The 16,490-nt window shown below is 38.8% G+C and overlaps 1 protein-coding gene across 1 annotated transcript in view; it reads left to right on the top strand.

The window, feature by feature from the left end:
* Positions 1-15,640, top strand: part of KCTD18 (potassium channel tetramerization domain containing 18) — a 33,528-nt gene extending 17,888 nt beyond the window's left edge. Inside the window, exon 7 of the mRNA XM_023622320.2 lies at positions 14,036-15,640. Within this exon, the coding sequence (XP_023478088.2) occupies positions 14,036-14,519 (484 nt within the window). The 3' untranslated portion in view covers positions 14,520-15,640. The remainder of the gene's footprint in view (positions 1-14,035) is intronic.
* The last annotated feature ends 850 nt before the right edge of the window (positions 15,641-16,490 follow it).

The raw sequence follows: 16,490 nt of genomic DNA, 5'->3' as shown, positions 1-16,490 counted from the left end.
GGAAGTACTTGTGAGGTCCTGAAGAACCATCTGACTCACTTGAGAAAATTTAGTTATGTTCAGTAGAGTTTTAGAGTTGGATATATTATATTCACATTCTTTATTACAAATGGCAATTTTGAAATCACCATGCTGTTATGATCCCTTTTCCAAGAATCGGAATTCACTTGTTGTATTTGCCTCTGAAAACACAACAGTGCTGGGTGAGAGGGAGAAGTCTTGGAGGATTGCTATTATACTTCATGTTCAGGAGCTGATCTTCATGAAGTAAAACTGATGGAAGCAGTAGGGGGAGCAGGCAAACTTGACAGTGGTTGTTTGATAGTTTTAAGGTCATTTAAAACAATATTCTGTGTGATTTATCCTTCATTTTGTTATGTGGTGTATCACACTGACTGATTTGCAGATGTTGAACCATCTTTGATCTCTGGAATAAATCCAACTTGATCATAGTGTATCATCCTCTTAAAGTGCTGTTGAGTTCAGTTTGCTAATATTTTGTTGAGAATTTTGTATGTATGTTCAGCAGGGATATTGGCCTATATTTTCTGTCTTGTGGCATCTTTGTCTGGTTTTGGTATCAGGGTAATGCTGACCTTATAAAATGAGTTTGGAAGAGTTCCCTCTTCTATTTTTTGGAACAGTTTGAGAAGGATTTATATTAATTCTTCTTTGAATGTTTGGTAGAATTCACCAGTGAAGCCATCTGGTCCTGGACTTTTGTTGGTAGGTTTTTGATTACTGATTCAATCTCCTTACTAGTAATCAGTCTGTTCAGATTTTCTTTTTCATCATGATTCAGTCTTGGTAGGTTGTATGTTTCTAGGAATTTATCTGTTTGTTCTAGGTTGTCCAATTTGTATGTACATAATTATCTATAGTAGTCTGTTCTTATTCTTTGTATATCTCTGGTATCAGTTGTAACATCTCTTTCATTTCTGCTTTTATTTATTTGAGTCCTCTCTCTTTCTTTTCTTGGTGAGTCTAGCTAAAGGTTTGTCAAATTTTTCCCCCTCAGAGAATCAGCTGTTAGTTCAGTGATCTTTTCTCTTGTCTTTTTAGTGTCTATTTCATTTATTTCTGCTCTAATCTTTGTTATTTCCTTCCTTCTACTAACTTTGGGCTCCGTTTGTTCTTCTTTTTCCAGTTCCTTGAGGTGTAAAGTTAAGTTGTTTGTTTGAGCCTTTTCTTGTTTCTTGAGGTAGGCATTTATTGCTATGAACTTCCCTCTTAGAACTGCTTTTGCTGCCTCCCATAAATTTTGATATGTTACATTTCCATTTTTGTTTGTCTCAAGGTATTTTTTTTTTTACGTCTCTTTTGTTTTCTTCTTTGACTCACTGGTTCTGTAGCATGTTGTTTCATCTTCATGTATTTGTTAATTTTCCAGTTTTCTTCATGTAATTAATTTCTAGTTTCATACCATTGTTGTTGGAAAAGATGCTTGATATCATTTCAGTCCTCTTAAATTTATTTAAAACTTGTTTTGTGCCCTAATATATGATCTATCTTGAAGAATGTTCCGTGTGCACTTGAAAAGAGTGTGTAGTCTGCTGATTTTAGATGGAATGTTCTTTATACATCTGTTAAGTCCATCTGGTCTAACATGTCGTTTAAAGTGATGTTTCCTTATTGATCTTCAGTCTGGATGATCTATCCATTGACGTAAGTGGGGTGTTAAAGTCCTCTTCTATTATTTTATTGCTGTCTATTTCTCCCTTTACGTCTGTTAATATTTCCTTTATATATTTAGGTGCTCCTATGTTGGATGCATAAATATTTACAAATATTGTATCCTCTTGTTGGATTGACCCCTTTATCATTATGTAATGCTCTTCTTTGTCTCTTATTACAGTCTCTGTTTTAAAGTCTATTTTGTGTGATATAAGTATAGCTACTCCAGCTTTCTTTTGGTTTCTATTTGCATGGAATATCTTTTTCCACCCCTTCACTTTCAGTCTGTGTGTGCCCTTAATCTAAAGTGAGTCTTGTGTAGGCAGCATATAGATGGGTCTTGCTTTTTTATCCATTCAGCTACTCTGTGTCTTTTGATTGGAGAATTTAGTCCATTTACATTTAAAGCAATTATTGATAGGTATGTGCTTATTTCCATTTTGTTAATAGTTTTCTGGCTGTTTTTGTAGTTCCTCTCTGTTCCTTTCTTCTTCTCTTGCTCTCTTTCTTTGTGGTTTGATGATTTTCTTTAGTTCTATCCCTCAATTCCTTTCTTTTTATCTTTTGTGTGTTTGCTATAGGTTTTTGCTTTGTGGTTACCATGAGGCTAACATATAACAGCTTATAACAGTCTATTTTTTAAAGTTAATTTTTATTGAGTTTATGATAGTTTGCAATGTTGTGAAATTTCAGTTGTACATTATCGTTTGTCAGTCGTGTTGTGGGTGCACCCCTTCACCCTTTGTGCCCACCCCCTACCCCCACTTTCCCCTGGTAGCCACTAATCTGTTCTCTTTGTCTACATTTTTAAATTCCTCATATGAGTGGAGTCATAGATTGTCTTTCTCTATCTGGCTTATTTCACTTAACATAATTCCCTCAAGGTCCATCCATGTTGTTGTGAATGGGACAATTTTATTCTTTTCTATGGCTGAGTAGTATTCCATTGTATATATATTCCATATCTTCTTTATCCAATCATCAGTTGATGAGCACTTAGGTTGCTTCCATGTCTTGCCTATTGTAAATGATGCTGCAATAAACATAGGGGTGCATTGGACTTTTGGAATTGCTGACTTCAAGTTCTTTGGGTAGATACCCAGTAGTGGGATGGCTGGATTGTATGGTAGTTCTATTTTTAATTTTTTGAGAAATCTCCATACTGTTTTCCTTAGTGACTGCACCAGTTTGCATTCCCACCAGCAGTGTATGAGGGTTCCTTTTTCTCCACAACCTTTCCAACATTTGTCACTTTTTGTTTTGGTTATTTTTGCCATTCTAATGGGTGTAAGGTGATATCTTAGTGTAGTTTTGATTTACATTTCCCTGATGATCAGTGATGATGAACATCTTTTCGTGTGCGTATTGGCCATCCGTATATGTTCTTTGGAGAAATGTCTGTTCATGTCTCCTGCCCATTTTTTGATCAGGTTGTTTGATTTTTTGTTGTTGAGTTGTGTGAGTTCTTTATATATTATGGATATTAACCCTTTGTTGGATGTATGACTTGCAAATATTTTTTCCCAGTTAATGGGTTGTTTTTTTGTTTCAATCCTGTTTTCCTTTGCCTTGAAGAAGCTCTTTAGTCTGATGAAGTCCCATTTGTTTATTCTTTCTATTGTTTCCCTTGTCTGAGAAGACATGGTGTCCAAAAAGATCCTTTTAATACTGATGTCAAAGAGTGTACTGTCTACATTTTCTTCTAGAAGCCTTATGGTTTCAGGTCTTACCTTTAGGTCTTTGATCCATTTTGAGTTTATTTTGGTGAATGGTGAAAAAGAATGGTCAATTTTCATTCTTTTAGATGTGGCTTTCCAGTCTTCCCAGCACCATTTGTTGAAAAGACTTTCTTTTCTCCATCGTATGCCCTCAGCTCCTTTGTCGAAGATAAGCTGTCCATAGATGTGTGGTTTTATTTCTGGGCTTTCAATTCTGTTCCATTGATCTGTGCACCTGTTTTTGTAACAGTACATGCTGTTTTGATTACTGTAGCTTTGTAGTATGTTTTGAAGTCAGGGATTGTGATGCCTCCAGTTTTGTTCTTTTTTCTCAGGACTGCTTTAGCAATTCGGGGTCTTTTGTTGCCCCATATGGATTTTAGGATTCTTTGTTCTAATTCTGTAAAGAATGTCATTGGGATTCTGATTGGGATTGCGTTGAATCTCTAGATTGCTTTAGGTAGTATGGACATTTTAATTATGTTTATTCTTCCAATCCACGTGCATGGAATGTCTTTCCATTTGTTTATGTTGTCATCAATTTCTTTCAGGAAAGTTGTAGTTTTGATTGTATAGGTCTTTCACTTCCTTAGTTAAATCCACCCCAAGGTATTTTCTTCTTTTTGTTGTAATTGTGAATGGTATTGTGTTCTTGAGTTTTTTTCCTGTTAATTCATTATTAGAGTATAGAAATGCTACTGATTTATGTAAGTTGATTTTATACCCTGCAACATTGCTGTAGTTGTTGATCATTTCTAAAAGTTTTCCAGTGGATTCTTTGGGGTTTTCTATATATAAGATCATGTTGTCTGAAAACAGTGAGAGTTTCACTTCTTCCCTCCCTATTTGGATTCCTTTTATTCCTTTCTCTTGCCTAATTGCTCTGGTCAAAACCTCCAGTACTATGTTAAATAAGAGTGGTGATAGAGGGCATCCTTGTCTCGTTCCTGTTCTCAGGGGGATGGTGCTCAGTTTTTGCCCATTGAGTATGATGTTGGCTGTGGGTTTGTCATATGTGGCCTTTATTATGTTGATGTAATTTCCTTCTATGCCCATTTTGTTCAGAGTCTTTATCATAAATGGCTGTTGGATCTTGTCAAATGCTTTCCCTGCATCTAATGAGATGATCATGTGGTTTTTATTCCTCAGTTTGTTGATGTGGTGTATCACGTTGATTGATTTGCAGATGTTGAGCCATCCCTGTGTCCCTGGTATGAATCCCACTTGATCGTGAAGTATGATCCTTTTGATGAATTGCTGAATTTGGATTGCAAAAATTTTGTTGAGAATTTTTTTCTTTTTAAGATTTTATTTTTCCTTTTTCTCCCCAAAGCCCCCTGGTACATAGCTGTATATTCTTAGTTGTGGGTCCTTCTAGTTGTGGCATGTGGGACGCCGCCTCAGCATGACTTGCCGAGTGGTGCCATGTCTGCACCCAGGATCTGAACTGGCGAAACCCTGGGCCACCGAAGCAGAGCGCGTGAACTTAACCGCTCAGCCGCTGGGCCGGGCCCTGTTGAGTATTTTTGCATCTATGTTCATCAGCGATATTGGCCTATAGTTCTCCTTTTTCGTTCTGTCCTTGTCAGGCTTTGGTATCAGTGTGATGTTGGCCTTGTACAATGTGTTAGGAAGTGTTCCATCCTCCCCAATTTTTTGGAATAGGTTGAAAAGTATAGGTATTAAATCCTCTTTGAAAGTTTGGTATAATTCCCCAGGAAAGCTGTCTGGTTCTGGGGTTTTATTCTTTGGGATGCTTTTGATTGCTGTTTCAATCTCTTTCCTTGTGATTGGCTTGTTCAGATTGTCTGCTTCTTCTTGACTTAGTTTTGGGAGATTGTAAGAGTCTAAGAATTTGTCCATTTCCTCTAGGTTATCCATTTGTTGGCATATAGTTTTTCGTGGTATTCTCTTATAATCCGTTGTATTTCTGTGGAGTCTGTTGTTATTTCTCCTCTCTCATTTCTGATTTTGTTTATTTGAGCTTTCTCTCTTTTTTTCTTTGTAAGTCTGGCTAGGGGTTTGTCAATTTTATTTATCTTCTCAAAGAACCATCTCTTTTTTTCATTAATCCTTTCTACTGCCTTTTTTGTTTCAGAAGCATTTATTTCTGCTCTGGTATTTATTATTTCTCACCTTCTGCTGACTTTGGGCTTTGTTTGTTCTTCTTTCTCTAATTTAGTTAGGTGTAGTTTGAGATTGCTTATTTGGGATTTTTCTTGTTTGTTAAGGTGTGCATGTATTGTGATGAATTTCCCTCTTAATACAGGTTTTGCTGCATCCCATATGAGTTGTTATGACATGTTATCATTTTCATTTGTCTCCAGATATTTTTTTATTTCTCCTTTAATTTCTTCAGTGATCCATTGTTGTTCAATAGCATATTTATTCTCCACATCTTTGTCCCTTTGTCAGCTTTTTTCTTTGAATTAATTTCTAGCTTCATAGCATTATGATCAGAGAAGATGCTTGTTATTATATCACTTTTTTTAAATTTATAGAGGCTTGCCTTGTTTCCCAACATATGGTCTATCTTTGAGAATGTTCTGTGCGCTCTTGAGAAGAATGTGTATTCTGCTGTTTTTGGATGGAGTGTTCTGTGTATGTCTATTAAAGTCCAACTGTTTTAGCTTTTCATTTAATCCACTGTTTCCTTGTTGATTTTCTGTTTGGATGATCTGTCCAATGATGTGAGTGGGGTGTTGAGGTCCCCTACTATTATTGTGTTATTTTTGATACCTTCTTTTAGGTTTGTTAACAGTTGCTTTATGAACTTTGATTCTCCTGTGTTGGGTGCATAGATATTTATAAGCATTGTTTCTTCTTGATGTAGTGTCCCTTTGATCATTATATACTGCCCCATCTTGAAATCTACTTTGTTTGATATAAGCATTGCAATACCTGCTTTCTTTTGTTTGCCATTAGCTTGGAATATCGTCTTCCACCCCTTCACTCTTTATTTGTCATTGGAGCTCAGGTGTCTTTCCTGGAGGCAACAAATTGTTGGATCTTGTTCTTTAATCGATCTTGCCACTGTGTGTCTTTTTCTTGGAGAGTTCAGTCCGTTTATATTGAGGGTGATTATTGATGTATGATGGCTTAGTGCTGTCATTCTGTCACTCATTTTCCAATTTTCCCACATTTCCTTTGTTTCTCGTCCTGTGTGTTTTGGTCTTCCCATTGACTTCTGCAATTTCTTATGCTGTGTTTCTTAGTTTTTTTGTTATTTATTCTTTGTGTCTCTGTTCTGCTTTTTAGTTTAGTGGCTACCCTGAAGTTTGTATTCAGAATCTTGTGCATAACATAGTCCATTTTCCGATGGCCTCTTGTTTCCTTAGTCTAAACGGATTCAGTCCCTTTCCTCCTCCCTTCCAACTTGTGTTGTGAGTTTGTGGTTAAAGTGACAAGATTGTCTTTGTTTTTGGAGTTTTCCTTCCTTTTATCCTAATATAGTTGAATATTTGCTATCCTATTCTGATTCTGTTTGTCTCCTTACTCTGTTTTGTGACCCCTTTCTCCCTTGTTTTCTTTTTTCGGGTGTGAGGGCCTTCTTGAGGATTTCTTCTAGGGGTCATCTCGTGGCTACGAAGTCCCTTAGCTTTTGTTTCTCTGGGAAAGATTTAATTTCTCCCTCATATCTGAAGGATATTTTTGCTGGATATAGTATTCTTGGCTGAAGATTTTTATCTTTTAAAGTTTTGAATATGTCATTCCAATCTGTCCTAGCTTGTAAGGTTTCTGCAGAGAAATCCACTGAAAGTCTGATAGGAGTTCCTTTGTAGGTTATTTTCTTCAGCCTTGCTGCCCTGAGTATTCTTTCTTTGTCATTCATTTTTGCCAGTTTTACTACTATATGCCTTGCAGTAGGTCTTTTTACATTGACATATCTAGGAGATCTGAAAACTTCCTCCACACACATTTCTCTCTCATCCCCTAGATTTGGGAAGTTCTCTGCTATTATTTCTTTGAGCACGCTTTCTGCTCCATCCTCCTTTTCTTCACCTTCTTGGACACCTATAGTTCTTATGCTACATTTCCTCATTGAGTCAGCTCTCTCTCAGAGATTTTCTTCATTTGTTTTTAGTCCTATTTCTCTCTCTTCCTCTGTCTGGTGCCATTCAACCTGTCTATCTTCGATTATGCTGATTTTCTCCTCTATGGTGTCCACACGAGCATTCAGGGTATCTGTATTTTGTTTTATCTGATCCATTGTATTTTTCATCTCTAGTACTTCTCATCGATTCTTCTTTATAGTTTCAATCTCTTTTATGAAGGAACTCCAGAACTCGTTGAATTGTTTCTGTATATTTTCTTTTACCTCATTGAATTTTTTGACGATAGCTATTCTGAATTCATTGTCATTTAGTTTACTTATTTCCAAGTCCTCAGGACATAATTCTGTGTATTTATTGTTTACCTTCTCATCTGGAGCTTCTATGAATTGTTTGATGCTAGAAGAACGATCTTTCCTCGGTGATATTATTCTGTTGTAGTTACAGCCTATCACCACTAGATGGGGGTCGAGATCTGTGTATTCTGAGCCCTCCGCCTTCAGGTGGTGCAGCACAGTGGGTTGTGGGAGGGGCACTTTCTCTTACCCCAAACCGGGGTTTTCTGATCAGCTCTCGCTATCTGGTCTCCTGGGGTCTTGGCTTGATGAGGTCACCCCTCACGAAAGCTTTCACCCTGTTAGAGTGCTTCCCTTGAGGCTACAAGGGCGCCAGGGAGTCCTGGGTGAGCCTGTGGATGCACAACCCCTCCCACATTCCTTCCCTCCCAGAGCCTCCCGAGCAGCGACCGCAGTCTTTAGGGGAGGGAGCTAAGTCCTCTCTTACCCTGTTCCAGCTTCTCCCAGTGGGGCTCCAGCCTCTCCCCGCTCCGTTGTTTGGCTGCTGTGGGTCTCCGAGGATTCCTGTGGTATTAGGATATTTTTTGTTGGAATACGGTTGCTCCTTTTTGTTGTATGTGGAGGGGAGAGAGTCCTGGGCAAACTCACTCCACCATGACGCTGACGTCACTCCTGTAACAGTCTGTTTTGAGTTGATAACTCAAGTTTGATCCCATTCTAAACTTAACATTTTTACTCTACTCCCACATTTAAAAATTTTGATGTCATATTTTGCATCTTTTTATCTTGTGTATCCCTTTAATTATTATAATCACAGTTATTTTTACTGCCTTTGGCTTTTAACCTTCATACTAGTTTTATAAGCAATTAATCCACTGTCTTTACTGTATATTTACCTTTCCAGTGAGATTTATTCTTTCATATGTTCTTGTTAGTAATTAGCACCCTTTCTTTTTGGCTTAAAGAAGCCCCTTTAACATTTCTTGTAAGGCTGGTTTAGTGGTGATGAATTCCTTTAGCTTTTGTTTGTCTGGAAAACTGTTGATCTCTCCTTCAATTCTGAGTGATAACTTTGCCAGGTATTTTTGGTGAGATATTTTTTCCTATCAGCAATTTGAATATATTATGCCACTTCCTTCTGGTCCGCAAAATTTCTGCTCAAAAATCTGCTGATAGTTTTATAAGGGTTCCCTTGTATGTATATAACAAGTTGTTATTCTCTTGCTGCTTTTAAGATTGTCTTCTTGTCTTTAACTTTTGACATGTTAATTATAATGTGTCTTACTATGGGTCTCTGGGTTCCTCTTATTTGAAAGTCTCTGGGCTTTCTGGATCTGAGTGTCTGTTTATTTTCTCCGGTTAGAGAAGTTTTCAGTGCTTATTTCTTCAAATAAGATTTCTGCCCCTTTCTCTCTCTCTTCTTCTGGGAGCTCTATAATGTAAATGTTAGTCCGTTTCATGTTGTCCCATAAGTCCCTTAAGCTATCTTCACTTTTATTCATTCTTTTTTTTCCCCCACCTCTGATTGGATGAGTTCCACTGCCCTGTCTTCGAGTCCACTGATCCTTTCTTCTGTGTCATCTAATCTGCTCTTAAACCCTTCTATAGTATTCTTCAGTTCAGTTGGTGTGTTTTTCAGCTCTGTGACTTCTATTTGGTACTTTCTTATGTTTTCCGTCTCTTTGCTGAAGTTCTCACTGTGTTTATCCATTCTTCACCTGAGTTCAGTGAGCATCTTTATGACCATTCCTTTTAACTATTTATCAGGTAAATTACTTATCTCCATTTCATTAAGGTTTTTTCTGAGCTTTTATCTTATTCTTTCATTTGGAACATATTCTTTTATTTCTTAATTTTGCTTGACTCTCTGTGTTGGTTTCTATACAGTAGATGAAACAACAAGGAGTGGCCTTGTGTAAGAGATGTACCTTGTTATTCTATCCAGGCCTACCTCTTGGTGGTCTCTCAATCTTCTGTGCTGGTCCAAGCAGCCTATTATATTTTTAATAGCTCCCAGTCATTGAGGATGTGCCAAGACCAATCAGTATACCAAAGGAGGTACCTCAGCACCTAGATTCAGGCTGACTGGAAGCTAGACCCTCAGGCAGCAGCTTTTAAAAGTATGCAAATATATACAGTCTTGTGGGCCTACGAGTATAAGCCCTGCTGGCCATCAGAGCCAGGCAATATGGAGATGTACCCTGGGCAACATTTGCAAAAATTGGGGCTCCAGCCAAGTGTATAAGCTCTTTTCTGGGAGATACTGGTGAGCTGGATCAAGGCAGAGGGAGAGCACCAAAATGGCATTCACAGCCTATGTTCCTTGAGAGCAGCTCTGTAGGCCAGTAGATGTGTGCCAAACCTGAAGCCTGCCCCTCAGAGCGAAGCTCCAGAACAAGCAAAGAGTCCTCCTTCACAGAAGGACTGGGGAGTGTGCTGTTGTCTGTACAGTGCCCTGGGGTGGTAGCCTGTCAAGAACTGTCCCTCCAATTGTCATAGTCTTGTAGGACCCAGGAATGCAAGACCCCCAGCCACCATAGCCAGGTGATCAAGGGGTGTCCCTTGGGCAGCAGTTGCAAAGACCAGGGCACCATGTTTAAAAACTAGGGCACCAAATGTGTGTAAAGCTCCCCTCCAGGAGACACTGGTGCTCTGAAGTGTGGCAGAGTGTGAAGATCGCCCCTGCCAGTCTCCATCCCCAGAAAGTGTCCCATCAGGCTCCTAAATGTGTGTGTTAAATTTGATGTCTGCTCCTCAGTCTGCTGCTTTAATATAAGAGGTGATGCTCCTTGTAAACAAGTAAACAAGTTGTTTACTTGCTCTTTGTAAACAAATAAACACATTCTTGTTTAAGTAAACAACTCCTTAAAGACTTGTTTAAGTCTAGCATGATTGGCTGCCTCTGAGCTGGGCCCCAGGGCAAGTGAGTCCAAGTGCATGAGCCCTTGAAGAGCCATTTCTTGGATTGCTACAGTCTTGTACATCTTGGGGCATGAGCCCCATTGGTTTTCAAAGTTAGATATTTTGGGGGCTCTTCTCTCAAGTGCATGTCTTAAAAAGTTGGGATGCCTGATGTGGGGCTCGAACCCTTCACTCCTCAGGGAGAAGCTCTGGGTTTTGAGTCCCCTCCTAGGTGTGAGTTGCCATGCTAGGGGTGGGGTTTATGGGGAGATCTCTCCCCACCTGCTTCGATGTTGTTTTCTACTTGTTTGCCCAATGTGTAGTTGTCACTCAGCCAGCCTTTATGTTTTTTAAAGAGGAAATTTTTCCGTATGTTGCTGTAGGCTCAGTGTATCTGTGGTAGGAGGTGAGTTCAGGATCTTCCTACATTGCCATCTTGAACTGGAACCAATCTATCTTTTGGTTTTGATATCATATAAAAAATCATATGATCATCTCAATAGATGCAGAAAAAGCACTTGACAAAATTCAACATCCATTTATGATAAAAACTCTCAACAAAGTGGGTCCAGAGGAGTTGTACCTCAACATAATAAAGGCCACATACGACAAGCCCAAAGCTAAAGTCATACTCAATGGTGAAAAGCTGATGGCTTTTCCTTTAAGAAGAGGAACAAGACAAGGATGCCCACTCTCATCACTTTTATTCCACATGTTGGAAGTACTACCCAGAGCAGTTAGGCAAGAAAAAGAAATAAAAGGCATCAAAATTGGAAAGGAAGAACTAAAACTATCTTTATTTGCAGATGACATGATATTATGTATAGAAAACCCTAAAGACTCCATCAAAAAACTGTTAGAACTAATAAATGAATTCAATAAAGTTGCAGGATCAAAATCAACACACAAAAAATCTGTTGTGTTTCTATACACTAATAATGAGCTATCAGAAAGAGAAATTAAGAAAACAATCCTATTTACAATTGCACCAAAGAGAGTAAAATACCAGGGAGGTGAAGAACTTGTATACTGAAAGCTCCAAGACATTAATGAAAGAAATTGAAGAAGACACAAATAAATGGAAAGATATTCTGTGCTCATAGATTGGAAGAATTAATATTGTTAAAATGTTTATACGACCCAGAGCAATATATAGATTCAATGCAATCCCTATAAAAATTCCAATGGCATTTTTCACAGAAATAGAACAAACAATCCTAAAATGTGTATGGAACCACAAAAGATCCCAAATAGCCTAAGCAATCTTGAGAAAGAAGAACAAAGCTGGAGGCATCACACTCCCTGATTTCAAACTATTTACAAAGCCATAGTAATCAAACAGTATGGTATTGGCACAAAAACAGACACATAGATCAATGGAACAGAATAGAGAGCCCAAAAATAAACCCATGCATATACGGTCAACTAATTTATGACGAAGAAGCCAAGAATATACAATGGGGAAAGGACAGTCTCTTCTATGAATGGTGCTTGAAAAATTGGATATCCACAGGCAAAAGAATGAAACTAGACCACTATCTTACACATACACAAAAATGGAACTCAAAATGGATTAAAGGCTTGAACATAAGACCCGAAATTATAAAACTTCTAGAAGAAAACATAGGCAGTAAACGCCTTCACATGTATCTTGGCAATGATTTTTTGGATTTGACACCAAAAGCAAGAGCAACAAAAGTAAAAATCAAAAAATAGGACTACATCAAACTAAAAAGCTTCTGCACAGCAAAGGGAATAATCAACAAAATGAAAATGCAGCCTATTGAATGGGAGAAAATATTTGCAAATCATATATCTGATAAGGGGTTAATATCCAAAATATGTATAAAGTACTCATACAACTGAACAGTTAAAAAACAACCAGTCCTATTAAAAAATGGGCAGAAGATCTGAAGAGAAATTTTTCCAAAGAAGACATACAGATGGCCATTAGGTACATAAAAAGATGCTCATCATCATTAATCATCAGGAAAATGCAAATCAAAACCACGTGAGTTAGCACCTCACACCTGTGTGTGGCTGTTATCAAAAAGTAGCTGTTATCAGAAAGACAGGAAATAAGTGTTGGTGAGGATGTAGAGAAAAGGGAATCTTTGCGCACTGTTAGTGGGAATGCAAATTGGTGTAGCCACTGTGGAAAACAGTATGGAGGTTCCTAAAAAAATTAAAAGTAGAACTGCTCTACAGTCCAGCAATTCCACTTCTGGGTATTTATTCAAAGAAAATGAAAACACTAACTCAAAAAGATATATGCACCCTCATGTTCATTGCAGCATTATTTACAATAGTCAAGATATGGAAACAACCTAAGTGTCCATTGATGGATGAATGGATAAAGAGATTGTGGTATAAACATAGAATGAAATATTATTTAGCCATAAAAAAGAGTGAAATTTTGCCATTTCTGACAACATGGATGGACCTTGAGGGCATTATGCTAAGTGAAATGTCGGACAAAGACAAATACCAGATGATCTCTGATCTCTTATATGTGGAATCTTAAAAAACACCACAACCAAGCTAATAGATACAGAGACCAGATCGGTGATTTCTAGAGGCAGGAGGTGTGGATGGGGTAGGAAAAAAGGGTGAACTATTTTTTTGTATTTTTTTAGTTTAAGTAATTGAATAAAAAAAATTAAAAAAATAAAATGCTGTTCCCCCTTAGGCTTTTTATAATGAATGGCAAACAGTTCAGGACTCTTTGAAGGTTTTTCCAAGACTTCTCAAATTGAAAAAGCATTTAACTGTGTTATGGGTTTGACCATTCTAGCAGTTCACAAAGTGTGTTCCACAGAATGCTAATTTTTCTGGTGCCAAAGATTGTGTTACAGAATGACTGGGAAATGTGGATGGAACAAAGTGAAATAGGTGTCTGCTATATGCCTTCTCAGAACTTCCAATTTGTTGATACAGATTTTAAAGCGTCAAGAGAACAAAATATGCACTAGCGTTTCTCCAGTTTCTTTGACTGTGAAACCCTTTTTCCCTCAGTAAATCTCTTGAAACTGCTGTTCCCAGAAAAACAGCTTGGGTCTTCCCGCTTATCCTCTGGATCACATCAGGATTCTTGGGAGCAGTGATATGCCGTATAATTCCAGTGTAACACTCCACATTTTAACTTGTCATTGGTATTAACATTATGTGTGATTTTAAAAGAGTTTGTATTCAGACTGAAACAATCTTTTATAAACTTGGTAATTTACTTACTGACCTTGGTGGGAGATGATAGGGAGATAGTAGGTTGATACCTTTTAACCTCTTGACTCAAATTCTTGACAAAAACCTTTTAATTCCCCTGACAGTAAACTTTGGAGATGTTTTCATTAGTTACTGAGCCTCTAAATGCTGACGGTGACTTCTGTATTTACAGGCGACTGGTAGAGTTCAATGAAGAGGAAGAAGGTGTGAACTGTAAGACTGGTCCTAAGCCAGTCAGATTTGTGGGCCCTTCCACCAGCACCCAAATTAAAGTCAAGAACTCGGCTTCCGTCCGGGTGTCTCCGGCCAGAGCGTCCCAGGCCTGGTCCCGGGCGCCGGTGAGCCGGGCTCCGGGCGGGAAGGCAGCGCCGCGCCCTGCGCCCTCCGCAGCCCCGGCCCCGGCGGGCACTGGGGGGCCCGGGCATTCCCAGGCTTCCTGCGGGTCCGCGAGTGCTGAGAATGGAGCCACGCATCCATCTCCAGCCAAGGTTCTGCTCCCGGACAAGAAGGGCACCCCGCACCGAGTGATCAAGCTGAAGCGGACCCCGCTGAGCACCGCCGGCACAGCAGCCCGGCCCGCGGGGCCCCCGCCACCCCCCGGAGCCCCCAGCGCCTTGGGCGTGCGGACTGAAAACGGGCAGGACAAGACTGGCTGATGGTGACGGCGGACTCGGGACGCCCGGTTCGCCTCCCGAGCTCCCGCCCGCGTGTTCTCCGTGCCGGAGAGCTGTGGCCTCCGGTCCTCGTTAGGGTCGTCCCGGGAAAGGGAACCGGCGGGCAGGAGTGGAGCAGGGAGACTTGAAGTGGCTGGGCCTATGTTTACTGCTCATTCTCCCAACTTTTAAATGATTATTTGTCTAGGGGACATTTTGAATTTCAGGTTTGTTTTCTTTTAATGGTTCGTTGGTATTAAGACAACAGAACAGCACAGCGGTCACCACTGGAGAAGTCCACTTTGTTGCTGAAATAATTACAGACTTTAGGCCCTTCGGTAACGTCACTCGCTGCAGCCCAGGGCCGGGAGTGGGGTTTGGGCCCTGGTACCCGGTCTGGTGAGGGGAGGGTGAGGTGGGCGCTCTCCCGCGGCCGGATTGATGGCAGAGAAGGAAGCTCAGGGCGAACTCCCCACACGCGCCTCCCAGGCTCCAAGGCCCGGAGGAAGAGGCTGGGAGCACCCGCACGGTGATGGAGAGCGCACTTTGACTCTCACTCCATTGGACTGTTTTCTCTCCTGGATTGGCTTTTCTCGCTTTTCCCTTAGCAGATTTATTTATACATCACAAGAAGATTTCTTGGGTTAAGAACTATATAACATGTCTTTGGGAAGAATTATTGAACTATTTTAATTTGAATAGCGAAGTTTTGAAAGTATTCTGAAAAAGAAAAGTTAAAAGTTTAACTTTTTAACTAAAGTTAATATTTGCTTTTTAGAAATGACCATTGAAGAGTCATTCTGATTATACAATATGATTTTTTATGCGTAAATTTCCACATAACTTGAATTTAATATTTTTAAACAAAACATTTTGATTACTCCTCTATTTTTCCACAACTATTCAGTTGTCTGTGTTTACTGTTACGTGTTATGTTTTATAATTGGATCACATATTTTCTACCTTCAGAAAGCAGTATGCCTTCAGTGTGTTAAAAGTAAGTTCATAAAGCAGGGTACTTTTTATTCAATGCCTATCATTGTACTTGCATTGCTTTGAAAGAGTAAAGCAAATATACTCAAAACATTACTTTTTACAAAATAAAGTAAAACTTTTCCATAAAACGTGCCATTTTCCATGATTGTACTTATTTTTAAACCTTGGAGCTCTCTAGTATTTCAAAGGCTTGTTCGTTTATATAGGTTATCTGTTTCTGCTTACAAAATTGCTTTCTTGTCTAGGTAATGTAGGAAATAATTAAACCAGTTTTAGATAGCTATCCAAATACCAGCAACCTTTTAAAATAGGTGGTTTATTTGGCTAGGAAAAGTGAATATTTAACTGAAGATTCATGAGTGACATTCCCCTGTGGAATATATAAAATATTCAGTCACCTTGAAAAATACTATTATAAAGAATTCAGGCTTTCTGAAAATCAAAGACCATAGTGAATTTTGAGAATTTCCAATGAGGACATTATTAGTATTACTTGATTTAGGACATTTTGAATTGCTGATTCACTTAAGAAAATTTCCTACTAATAAGCATATAATATGTTTTATTCCTGATAAACATTATCTGGAAAGGAAATGTGTTGAAGATTAATCATGGGTGATTCAGTCAACAGCCTGCATTTCTTTGCATCAGTGGTTTAAGAGAAGTCTGTGTAGCACATTTAGCCTTTATTTATAAGAAGAGAGTTTTTGGAATAATTATTGAGCTGTGGTGCAGCTGAGGTGGAAAGAGAAACGTTCCCTTATGAGTATCAGGAGTCAAAGTCAAACGCAGGATTTTTGAGGAACTTGAACACTAGTTTATTTGGGTTCGGCTCCCTGGGGATTAGGTTAATTTCACATGAAGACACATTTTTCCTAATACCCGGCTCTACAAACATAAAAGAGTTGGTAATTTATCATACTCCATTGCTCTTCGTGGAAAATAAAAAATTATTTAAAAAAAGGAAAGCATGTTTTA

The sequence above is a fragment of the Equus caballus genome, chromosome 18 (genome assembly GCF_041296265.1).
Source record: "Equus caballus isolate H_3958 breed thoroughbred chromosome 18, TB-T2T, whole genome shotgun sequence".
Lineage (NCBI taxonomy): Eukaryota > Metazoa > Chordata > Mammalia > Perissodactyla > Equidae > Equus > Equus caballus.
The sequence above is the reverse complement of the archived record's forward strand: the minus strand, read 5'-3'. Positions and strand labels throughout refer to the sequence as shown.